General features: G+C 38.0%; 1 protein-coding gene across 6 annotated transcripts in view; it reads right to left on the reverse strand.

Annotated features, from left to right (window-relative positions):
* IQSEC1 (IQ motif and Sec7 domain ArfGEF 1) overlaps positions 1–13,634 on the reverse strand; it is a 421,691-nt gene that overhangs the window by 119,374 nt on the left and 288,683 nt on the right. For 5 of the 6 annotated variants that reach the window (XM_063426958.1, XM_063426956.1, XM_063426957.1 and 2 more), the window contains one exon: positions 3,922–3,951. The exons of the other annotated variant lie outside the window; for it this stretch is intronic. In XM_063426958.1, coding sequence (XP_063283028.1) covers positions 3,922–3,951 — 30 coding nt within the window. The remainder of the gene's footprint in view (positions 1–3,921; positions 3,952–13,634) is intronic. 6 annotated transcript variants of the gene reach the window in all.

The raw sequence follows: 13,634 nt of genomic DNA on the forward strand, positions 1-13,634 counted from the left end.
ACATTTATTCCTTCTGGCTACGGAAAAGGTGAAGCGCCCTCTACCGCTACTTTGAGGCGTTGCATCTCAAACACCATAAAAAAAGGCCTATCGTTTTAAGAATCTATCTCTTCCTGAAAAAAAATAAAGACCCATTCAACTAGAGCATTGGCTACCTCCTGGGCTACTTGGGCAGAGATTTCTTCTGATGACATATGCAGGGCAGCCACCTGGTCGTCTCCTATGACATTCATCAAACATTACAAGCTGGATTCTTCTTCATCCACGTCCTTTGGGAGAGGTGTTTTGTCCTTGGAGAATAAATTAAGTCTGCAGCAGACTGATAGTATTCATTTTTTTTCTCCCTCTCATTGTTCTGAGCTTGGGTATTACCCATAAGTGATGCTGCATGAATGGCCAGGAATATAGAACATTTTCTCCATATTTACTGTAATTTTTTTCCCTGGCTATCATTCATGGCAGCATCAGCAACCCTCCCATGTTTTTTGTTTTATAGCTTTAAACTAGACTGTGGGTTAGAGGGAGGAGGGACATTTTATGCCTGCAGTCTGGTTATAATTAATTGTTTCCTGTCCTGTTTCTGTTGGGGGGGGAGCTAACCCATAAATGATGCTGCCAAGAATAACAGCCAGGAAAAGAAAATTACGGCAGTAAGGAGATCATTTTCTATATTCTTATGAGTAGAATGGTTTTATTTATAATTTACAATATTTATCAAGGAAACCAATTTTTATTTATCCCTTTATTGGGACATACAGTGGAATGCAATATTAAGGCTTCTGAATTTCGTAGAATGCATGAAAATGCATCATCTAGTTATCTTTGCACAGCACGGAAGTATGCACGAACGCATCTACTGGAAGGCTTGCCAGAAGCCCGATTTAAAATGCATGGAAGAGCGTCAAAGCGGATCAGGTGATTGGAGGATGGAGATGGTGGCAGATTTGATTAGGATCAAGCCCGGGTGATTGTGGTATGACTGGGAATAGATAATCGGTTTTCTAAAGGAAACCTACCCAGGATATAGAAACTGTCCACACCCATTAAACCACTAATATTCTGGAATGATAAGCCCTATATAATGGGGATAATGGGGATGTAGAATGGGTGGATTTTAAGGCTGCTGTGTCGCACTGATTTATTTAAATAATGTATGTACATGTAGTTTTCTATATAGACGGTAATTGTAATTCCAGTCACGTAACCATGATGTCATTTTGCCACAAATTTAAAATCTGTTTATATTCCTGTTTGCCAGGGACCCTATAATACACTTGAAAAGGCCTCAGAATAGGACAAATCTGCTGTGGATTATTTTATGTTATAACAATAACATCACTTTGGTTTTATCCAGATACTTTTATTGCTATTTTTACATTTTCTACCTCCATAACTGGCATACCTAGGAAAGCACTCCCTAGTGAATTCTGGACACATATTCTTGGTGGGGATTATATGCCACCTATGCTGGAATTACTGAGCAGTTCAACTGCTAAAAAAGTGAGTACAATACTATATCCTATGTCCATTGTTTTATTTTAGTGAGCACTATATTTTTTTTCATTCACAAATTTTACCTATACCATTAAGAAGATTAGGACCAAGAGATATCCTTGAGGCAGGGATTTACCATCCAACGACTGATTCGTTGAGCTTCAGATGATCGCTCCTCTCTTGTGCATGCTCTAAGTTTTAATTATTACCACTGTATTGGCAATATAACACTATTGGATTTATTTTCTCTCTTATTACATAACCATCATGGAGAATATTATACAACACCTACATCCATTGGTGGAGGCTACACCACTACATGTTTATGTGACTGGAGCTTGTTTGAAGCTGTATATTACGTGAGAGGTATTTTTTCACTTGAGTGTTGTGTGTTTTCACCTACAGAGAAATACTACACCAATGGCTCTCTTTTTTTGTTTTTGTTTTTGTCTTCTTTCTATTTTACATGTACCCATAGATAAAGAATCAAAGCTAAAAGTAGCAAGGGCAGATATCCTAAATATTGGACTGTATAATCTAGACTCTTTTCTTATTCAATATAATATTTTTTAATAATATTAGTTGAGGTCTGTTTTTCTTGATGTATTTTAGTTTCTATTCTTCAGGAGATTTAGATATTTTCGTGTGTTCAGTGTTTCTGCCAAATGTAATCTGCACTTAGATTTATTAGCGCATGCCCAATACAGATATTGGTGTTTGGAATTCAAACAACTTTCAGTCTGGAACGAATACAGACTATGTTAAGCACACAATTCATTTTGTATTCAAGTTTTTGTAGGCTTGCATTTCAGAGGCAGGAAATGAAGGTATGTCTGATGTTTGGTTTGGTGTTGGTAAGGGATAATCATTTTGAAGAACAAAGCTAGGAAGGGTATCTGGGTAGTTGAACAAGTAAATATGTGGTGCTCTGAGCAGGGGTAAAGATGAACAAAGGTAGGTGAAGTAGAGAAAATAATGGGGATTGGAGGTGTGGAGTTAAGGTAGGAGTTTGCTAATGCTGGCAGGAGTGAAGCAGAGGTTTGTGAGTGTAGAGTGGTTTGGTGAAAAAGAGTTATGGTTTAGAAGGTTTAGAATGAAGGTGGAGTTGAAAAGGCAGTTGTAAATAAGTCAACTAAAGAGTAGTTTGAAGGGATGGCAATGACGAGTATACACACACACACACATATATATATATATATATATATATATATATGTGTGTGTGTCACTCATACAAACATAAAAATAAAACTACTGGTAATTTAGAAAAACTTAGCTAGCTGAGAAAGCCTTCATAACTTGTTGGAATTGAGTGTTTTAAGATCATATTGCTATGTAACATTTTGAGTAAAAACTCGGTAAAATAATGTAAAGCATTTGGGTTCACTTTACAGCACATCTGTAAAAACAATATTTTAGAGTGCCAAAAAAGGCATTTTAAACACTTTTATATGGTATGTCTGGAGGTATATTCAGAAATGTTTCAATGACTTGAATTATTAAAGTGATACTATAGACATCAACACACCTTTAGCTCAATGAAGCAGTTTTGATGTATAGGTCATGCCCCTGCAACCTCTCTGCTCAATTCACTGCCATTTGGGACTTAAATAACTTTTTCTTCTGTTTATGCAGTCCTAGCCACACCTCTGCTGGCTGTGACTCACACAGCCTGCATACAAATAGTTTAATTTTCAATCAGATGTTAACTTGCTTTAAACATTTCTTGTCTACTGCTCTGTAAATTGGACTGTAACCACATACAGGATGCTATTAACAGAGCAGGAGATAAGACATTCTAAATTAAACAGAATGTGTAATAAAGAAAGTGTAAACATTAGATTTCTCTTTACATGACGTATTTAAGAAGGCTTTGCAAGTCAAATACAGGGAGGTGTGACTTGGGCTGTATAAAAACTTTCTTCACGTTGGTTATATTTCCTGTATTTTATAAAACATTTTCTTTCTTTTTTTCTTTCTTTTTTTTGTGTCACCCCTACCACCCCTTTCTGTAGCTCAGTTCATCAGGGTTATTCACCAACATGTGGACAGTAGAGAAGCTAAAGTGAATTTAAAATTGTAGACTACAATTGTCGAATTAGGAACATTCTCTAAGTCAATTCTGTTTTCAAGTTGCCTATTATGGCCTTAAATTTGAAATTCACTTTAAAGAGCTAGTGATTTACTAGATTTACTTCAAAGGTACATAAACAGAAAATGTGGATATTGGAATCCAGGAAAATAGACACATAAATAAAATAACATTTCTTAAAATGTCATACAAATCTAAATTTAAAGCACATATCCATCTTTAATTTACCATTAATCTAACAAGATACTGGAAGTGAAGAAAACAAAGAAATATGATTGTGGTAATTAGAGCACTGTGAGAACTCTGCACTAAAGTATGGTGTGGAAAGTGATACGTACGCAACCAAGTCCATGATGTAAGGATCCGATCTACAGCAGAAAGACATATACAAGTATATTAAGGATTGGAAAAAAAAACACAACACATTAACATTGAAAAGTTAACATACATTACAAAAAGGTTTAGACATTTAACACTTCTTAATTACAAAAGTGTAAACACAATACATGCATTTTATACTGGCAACACATAGAGACAAAAAATATACACCTGCAATTTTAATTTCTACACATTGTACAGCGCTACGGAATTTGCTGGTGCTATGTGCTATATAAATATATATATAAAAATTTTTTTTTTTTTTTTTTTTTATTATTGTTATTATTATTCTCATCAGCATTATTGTGGTTATCTTTTAGGTTATTCACTAATAACCTATTCACTAATTATCCCATATTTAAAGCAAATTCAAATCTGAATTTCACATGCTAGGTCAAGGTAGCCAAATTAGATTTTTTTTTTCCTATCAATTCAAAATTAACTGAATAACCTTTCGGTGTGTCAAATATATTAACAGCTTAACCCCATCAAGCACACCATAGGGATTGAGTTTTGGGAAGAGGTGCATCACTATACAGCACTGTGACCTATAAACATAGATTGCAAAATCATTGCAAAAATAGAGACCCAAGATATTTATTTAAATATGAGCGTTCAATATCTTATCCAATAATAAACATTATACTGCTAAGGCTTCTTCACTATTCCTCATTAAAGAGGAATACGGTACTATTTACACAACTGCAGGCTGAGAATATAATGCCAGGCCTATATCTAAAAGTGTAGAGTTTCTTAATTTTTGCATGAATAATGTATATTGCCAATTATTTGTCAGATCTCTTACAAAATCTATTTATTTTTATCTTTGTCTATCACTTGTGTATGATGTTTAACTTTATTTATTTTTTTCTCTATTTCTATAGGATGAAGTTGTTGCTGCCTTTTTTAGTTTCACCACTCTAGTGTATCTTTTATTACTTCTGTTATCTATCTTTCCACAGACACCAAATACAGCTATGTACATTGTAAAATAAGTACTTACCGAGAAGTACTACAGACTCCAAAAGGACCAAGACAAACTACAAACACATGTGCTAAATTATATGGCAAAACCTCTTTCCACAAAACTGCTGCACGGACCACTTTTCAATTTTCTTACCGTTTTGGACCAGGGCTGTTTTTACATTTCTGCTGTGTTTGTGTTTAGCTGTAATTTTTCTCTTACTCATTTACTGTACCCACACATATTATATACCCTTCTTCTCACCATTAAATGGTCTTTCTAAAGATACCATTATATTCATATATTCATTATATTCATCATATCATATAATTTACTATAAAATAAATGATAAAATATGATTATTTTTTTTTCAAAAACACACTTTTTCGAACTTCTCAAAATCTATTACACATCTACAACCGCCAAAAAACACCCGTGCTAAATAGTTTTAATATTTTGTCCTGAGTTTAGAAATACCCAATGTTAACATGTACTTAACTTTTTTGGGAAAATTATAGGGCTATAAGTAAAAGTAGCGCTTTGCTAATTCCAAACCATTTTTTTTATTTTTCAAAAGTAACAGATATCTGTCAGGAATCCCTGAATAAGCCTTTACATGTACCGTATATACTCGAGTATAAGTCGAGTTTTTCGGCACATTTTTTGTGCTGAAAAAACACATACTCGAGTCAATGTCTGTATTATGGCAACTTACATTGCCATAATACAGACTGGGGGCTGTGGGGGTTGGCAGAGAGCGTTTACTTACCTCTCCTGCAGCTCCTGTCAGCTCCCTTCTCCTCCGCGCCGGTCCGGTCAGCTCACTCTGCAAGTCCCAGTGTAAGTTTAGCGAGAGCCGCGGGGTCATCCGCGCGGCCGCAATACTTACACTGTGAGCTGACAGGGGAGCTGACCGGACCGGCGCGGAGGAGAAGGGAGCTGACAGGAGCTGCAATGAACTGCCAATGCCACTGGACCACCATGGAGCGAGAGCCCCCCTCCCTGCCATGTATCAAGCAGGGAGGGGGGGACGAAAAAAAATATTAATAAAATAAAATAATAATATTATAACAAAAAAAATTCAAATAATAATTAAAAAAAAATAATAAAAATGCCCACCCCCACCAAGGCTCTGCAACACATACACAAACACACACTGCATCACACACACTCACACTGCATTCATACACACACACTGCATCACACACACTCACACTGCATTCATACACACACACTGCACTCATACACACACACTGCATTCATTATATACACACACTGTAAATAAATATTCAATTAATATAATTTTTTTAGGATCTAATTTTATTTAGAAATTTACAAGTAGCTGCTGCATTTCCCACCCTAGTCTTATACTAGAGTCAATACGTTTTCCCAGTTTTTTGGGGTAAAATTAGGGGTCTCGGCATATATTCGGGTCGGCTTATACTCAAGTATATACGGTATATATTTTTTAAAAGAAGACAACCTTATTAAACTTGGGGTATTTTGACTCTTTTTATGCAACCATCTTACCACCAATCTATGCCAAATAAAAAAAAAGAGAGAAAGAAAATAGTTGGTGATGTTTTTGACACACATAACAATTTAAGAATACATGCACTGAAAACTTTGAGGGTTTCTGCCAAAGAACACACCAATGTGTGTACAGCAACATCCCCCGAGTACATCATTGTTTAGTGAATAAGTGAGTGCGCTGGATTCTGTATTTTGTATATTTTGGACCCAGCAGCACCCTATAATGTATGCATGCTCAGGTGAGTGCAGCCCTCTTGGTTTTGTTTGTATATTTGGGAGTCCAGGCCAGCTCCTTGGTTTTGCACCACTCCCTGTCACAGGTGCCTCATATATTAGTTTCCCCTTTTACGTTGCATTACTGAAATAAATGAACTTTTCCACTATATTTTTGCGAGTATCACCTGTACACACACACACACACGTGTAAAATTTTACTCCAAATGTATTTTTATATTAATATATGTATCTATTAATAAAAAAAATACACTTAGTATGACATTGTATATAAGATATATTTATGTATAAGAATATATATATATATTTATTTTTTTACAATCATTAACTTTATTTTTTTTTATTTTTACTTTTTTCCTCAGCAGGGACTGCCTGTCAGTTCAGGCAGTCCCCCTGCTGGCAGCACTTTGGACGCCTATTGCTGCCATTTGATCGCTCTTTCAGAGCGATCGCATGGCCCTTGGGGTCCATTTTTGCAGACAGGGGACTGTCTGGATGAGCAATCACCCGGCAGTGAGGGGGTGTATTGAAGGATGCCTCAACATTGAGGCATCACTGCAATACCCTTAGAGCGGCTGGAAGCGATCATGATCGCTTCCAGCGCTCTAATTCGCCACGGACGTACAGGGTACGTCAACGGTCGTTAACGACCATTTTTTGTCTGACGTACCCTGTACATCCACAGGCATTAAGGGGTTATAGAGGCACTCTAGCAATTACAACAACTGCAGCTCATTTTAATGTACAGCACTATGGAATTTGCTGGCACTATATAAATAATAAAATAATAATAATGAAGTAAACAATGTGTGTAATAGCGGAGATGTGTTGCCATGAGAGAAATGTGTTACGCTATAACCACTACAATGAGCTGCAGTGATTAAGCATCTTTAGTGACAGAGTACATTTTTTATTTTTTATTTTTTAATTAGCAAATTTAATTTTTATTCTTGAATGCAAGGATAGAGTTAAAAACTACAACTATGTACACACACACACACATTTTTTTCTCAATGCTTAGTGCTCTGTATGACAACCTATAATCCATACCATATAGCCACACACTATATTCTGAGGAAAACAAATGAAGGCACCTATGGGTGTCAGATACTGTACATAAATCTTGTCATCTACCATCTAAGTTTTCTATATATGATGTTTTGATCGAATCTCAACATTAACCTCACATAGGCCCACTTTTAGACAGGTTTATTTAAAAATTCTGCTATGGTCTGGGTGCAGTGTACCTATTGCACTTTGTCCAGAGAAACTGCAATGTTCACATTGCAGAACTAAGTCTGCCTCCTGTGGCTGCCTATTAGACACCCAGGACATAGTCTGCTTGTCTTCAGCAAACTGTTTGCAGGCTTTTTTGTGCATCATCTTTAGAAGAGGCTTCCTTCTGGGACGACAGCCATGCAGACCAATTTGATGCAGTGTGCGGCATATAGTCCGAGCACTGACAGGCTGACTCCCACCCCTTAAACCTCTGCAGCAATGGTGGCAGCACTCATACGTCTATTTCCAAAAGACAACCTCTGGATATGACGCTGAGCACGTGCAATGAACTTCTTTGCTCGACCATGGCGAGGCCTGTTCCGAGTGGAACCTGCCATGTGAAACTGCTGTTGGTCTTGCCCGCCGTGCTGCAGCTCAGTTTCAGGGTCTTGGCAACTGTCATCTTTTTGTAGAGCAACAATTCTTTTTTTGAGATCCTCAGAGAGTTCTTTGCCATGAGGTGCCATGTTGAACTTCCAGTGACCAGTATGAGAGAGTGTGAGAGCAATAACACCAAATTTAACACACCTGCTAACCATTCACACCTGAGACCTTGTAACACTAACGAGTCACATGACACCGGGGAGGTAAAATGGCTAATTGGGTCCAATTTGGACATTTCCACGTAGGAGTTTACTCACTTTTGTTGTCAACACTTTAGACATTAATGGCTGTGTGTTGAGTTATTTTGAGGGTACAGCAAATGTACACTGCACTTACTACTTTGCAGCAGAGTGTCATTTCTTCAGTGTTGTCACATGAAAAGATACAATAAAACATTTACAACAATGCGAGGGGTGTACTCACTTTTGTGAGATACTGTGTGTGTCTGTATATATATATATATATATATATAAAAACTTGTAAAAACTTCTTAGATTTATTCCAGCAATAAGTCAACGTTTCAGTTCATATTAGAACCTTCCTCAGGACATAAATTAACACTCACAATATTGACTGTATATAAGAGAAATAACTCACTCACCCAGACCTCGATCACCTGTGTGCCGGCGTGTACCGGACGCCACTGCGCATGCGCGACTAGGCTCCGCCCCCAATTGACATCATTTGCGAGTGCTCCAATCACCTGTGTAACTAACTCCAATACCCATGCGCGGTTAGGCTCGCCCCCATGTGTCATTGCTACCGGGTATGGAGACTCTGTATCCATGGTGACCCTTGTAAATAAACCATCACCATGAAAATATGGACAGATAAATCAATGTGGATGGTGTGTAATACAGCCTAACCGCGGATAGGTATTGGAGTTAGTTACACAGGTGATTGGAGCACTCGCAAATGATGTCAATTGGGGGCGGAGCCTAGTCGCGCATGCGCAGTGGCGTCCGGTACACGCCGGCACACAGGTGATCGAGGTCTGGGTGAGCGAGTTATTTCTCTTATATACAGTCAATATTGTGAGTGTTAATTTATGTCCTGAGGAAGGTTCTAATATGAACTGAAACGTTGACTTATTGCTGGAATAAATCTAAGAAGTTTTTACAAGACCCAGAGTGCTGGCTTTTTTTGTTCATCTATTTATTGTGCAGCCTAGCACCGGGCATTACTAAGAGGAAAGCTGGAGTGCAAAACTGTTTGGTATTGTGTGTATATATATATATATATATTTTAAAGTAAATCTGTTTTACTTGAAGGAGCTTTTTCGGTTGGTGATTTTCTGTTCTGTGTGTGCTGCCGAGTTATTTGGGGGAGTTGTCCCTTAATTTCCACCTGTGTGGGTTTTTGTATACCTATATAAACCCACAGCTGACTCGCTGAGCTTGCACACTTTGAGTTGCTTAAAAGTAGTCTCTTTTAGTCCTTTACCAATGTTAGGACGTGCTATGCCATCCTACAAATGGAGGGCTTTAACGCTCTTAGGGCATCATAACGCCCTAACGATTGTGCCCTCCCTGCAGCCAACATATTTACATAATTACATAGGTGGAAAAGAGAAATGTGCCCATCAAGTTCAGCCTTCCTCACATTTGTTTGTTGCTGTTGATCCAAAAGAAGGCAAAAAATCCCAGTTCTTGACTGCAGAATGGCAGACAGATTTATCCTTGGATCAAGAATCTATTACCCTACAGCTGAAAGATTATATCATTGAATATTCTGTGACATTTTGGCACGTCCTGTGAACTGATAGTGACTTGGATGGAATAATAGGCGAGAAGTCAAATGTCATTTTTGGAGGTGTGAAAAGTTTAAAGGACAATTTAGTAAGGAGCTTTATTAAACCAGAAAGGATTAATAAGGGCAATAATAATTTTTTAAAACAGAAACCAGGGTTTTATTCGTGTAAAACATGCTCAGCTTGCAAAAAGACAAGTTTTAAAAGAGAAACAGGACACAGAAAGTGTAAGCACTTAGCGAATATACCCCAGAACAATGTTTAGGTATATATTGATTGTTTAAAAAGTCCTGGTATAAGGTGTCAGTGGGGGAATAGTATAAGCTGTAATTCTCAATTTGATTCTGCATCCAGCTCCTAATTAGTGTTTTCTATGTCCTGTGTGTAATATCGTATCCACCATAAAAACAATAGAGAAATGGAAACATAGCGTGATACAGTATTTTCTTTCAAAACCCCCCCTAAATCCCCTATATGAAAACTCTTACAAGAGAATATGGTGGTGCTTGTCTCCAAGTACTACTAAAACAGCAAAAAGTATGGTGTGATATCCATGAGACAATTCAGGGTTACTGCTTGGTGAAATCACTGATCCGATCCGCTCAGTGCACTTGAGCCAGGTAGGATGACTTGTCACTCTAAAGAACGCCAAACACTGCTGCCGCTAAGATGAGGTCGGTACTTCTCGAGCTAACAGGCTAAAATGCCGCAGGCACCATCAACACATTCCGCCCCTATAAGTGAGGCTTTCTCAAGACAGGTGCCGCAGCCGATCTTAGGCATTTTATATCCCTTGCTATGTTCGGGATAGCCGTGATCCTTAAAGGTATATAACCTTTATGTTGAGACATATTAAAAGTCTGAATGTTTGCTATTTGAGTACTTTCCACATTATTAATACAATTACTCAAATAGAAAACTATACATACTGTTCAACAACATTCACAATTCTCTTATTTCACATACCCCTATAAAAAATAGTAAATAAAATAAAACCACTAAAACTAATTAACACCTATTAAAAACGGAATAGATTGAATTATAGTCTCATAGATGTATAGGTCTTACTTATTATATCAACGATACTTTGTTTCCATACTTCTTTTGGGACAACCTTATGAATCCTTTACAAAAATAATTTCATGTAGTTCTAAAAAGGGAATGGTGTCTCCGAGGTCTAAGTGCCAGGATGTATACATCTACCATTGACTCATGTATTCTTAGAAATATAAATATAAGAAATATAAAATATATAGAACTGAGGGCGTGGCCTGACGCAGAGCTGAATGGACGTGCATTAATCAAGCTCCCTGAGCCTCGAGATACAATCCAAAGCGATCAGAGACACTTAGTGGAAATGGGGAACCCCAAAAAACATACTATAACCCAGGGGGCTACTGTCAAAACCCCATCATTGAAAACGAGCGCACTCACCCAATATTTTAAAGATATAGCAGACCGAGAGGAGGAGGCTGCGGGATCCAAGATGGTGGCCCCAGACACCCAAGCCCGATCCGCACCCTCCAGCCAAGCACCATCAGAATGTTCCTGCAGTTCACAGACGACACACATGACCCAGAGATCCAGGACTTACTGCGGAACCTGCCATCAAAAGAAGATCTGGCGAACATGATTGGGAAGCTGGAGGCATCCTTTCAATCTAAAATGGACATGGTGGGCGCAGAAATACAGCTAGTGAGTCTTAAAGTTACAGACTTAGAAGAGGAGAGGGATGTGATACAGGCCCAAGTGTCAAACAACTCCTCTACACTTGAGGCACATGCCCAGATCCTATTTTCCATCCAAAGGCAGATAGACGACCTAGATAATTGGAGCCGCAGAAATAATTTGAGGAGCAGGGGGTCCCCCAAGATACAGGGGGAAGACACAATGTCCACTTTATCAGAGCTTTTTAACATCATTTTGGGTGAACCGACGTCACTCCCATAATAATGGACCGAGCACACAGATCACTATGTCCAAAAGGAGCAGCATCTGAAGCCCCCCGGGATGTCATATGTAGACTCCACTATTTTTCAGTGAAGGACAATATCCTTAGAGCTCTGAGGGATACCTCCCAGCCTCCTCTATTTCATGACAACCACTTACAAACCTATCACAGAGCACTTGCGCAACCGCAACATAAAATATAGATAATTTGCCTTGATCGTTACTCACAAGGGTACTGTATATTTGATAGCAACACACCTTGAGGCCCTTCCTAAAACATTTGGAACTACCTGACACCAACATCCTAAATTGGTACACACCGCAACCAAACCAAGATGCCACCATCCTACCACAAAGACAGCACTGGAACACAACGGCAAAATAAGAGAACAGATCAAAGGGTCTTTTCCCCTCAGAGGAGACCCCTGATGGATCAAGGAGGCAACACTTGCTAGCTCTACAACCCCGCCTGCCTGCGCCTCTGTGACGGAGACCTCCCAAACATCTAAACCGATTCCATCTAAATCAGAGTCTCGGTGACTCTCTGTGGGGTTCCACGCAGACAGTTAATAGATTACAATGCACTCTCAAGTTTACCACACAGACTGCTTAAACCGTTAATGGATTACAACTCACTCCCCAGTTTACCACACAGGCTGCTCAAACCGTTAATGGATTACAATTCACTCCCAAGTTCACCACACGGACTGCTCTTGCCCTCCTAGGCCGGTTAGAGGACTGAGCACCGCGCATAAAAAAAAATATAGAGAGTTATGATAACTGATTTATCATACTGCCAGTAATATCGGTGTGGGCGTTCTCTTCCATTAAACTAACTGCATATTGTTTTATTACACAATGTATATCTTATATCTTATGCGTACCCTTGTTTTGGGTGTCATTAAATTATCCCTATCATTAAAACATATGTCCCACAATAAAAGGGGGGAAAAATTTAGATCTCTTTCGTAATTTTAGGGAAGATCAATGTTTCCTATTTCACCCATTAGAGACATATCTTATACAGAGGTCTACAATAAACCGAAGAGCCCTAAAATACAATACTATAGAAGAAAGAAGCATATTAGAAAATACTTAATGGAACACACACAAAAAAGCACAACTAAAAGAAAAAGGCAATTCAAAAGAAAAACAGGACAACACAACCCACTTGTAGTAATCTGAAATATTCCATTTAAAAACTCATATCGCAAAAAAAATCCGAGGTGTATGTTTAACAGATCTATAAGGTATATAAAATATTTTGAAAAATGCAAAGAGTAAGTAAAAAAAACAATAGCTAAAAATAATACTGGCTGTAAGCAACAATCAATACTTTATGGTTTACAAAATATTTGCAAGTTCAAAGTCTGCATTTAGTCCGAACAGCACCAACGTTTTTAGTGTGTAAATCCAAAACATGTATTTATAAAGAGTTGTTTAACTATTTATCCTCCTCTCCATGGCATTTTAACCTTTTGGATACCAGAATAAGTCAAATGGGCCGGATTCTTGTTGTGACGGGGTTTAAAATAATAGGATAATGTGTGTTTATCAAATTGCCTTTTAATGTTATAAAC

This window comes from Pelobates fuscus, chromosome 7 (assembly GCF_036172605.1).
Source record: "Pelobates fuscus isolate aPelFus1 chromosome 7, aPelFus1.pri, whole genome shotgun sequence".
Taxonomy (NCBI): Eukaryota; Metazoa; Chordata; class Amphibia; order Anura; family Pelobatidae; genus Pelobates; species Pelobates fuscus.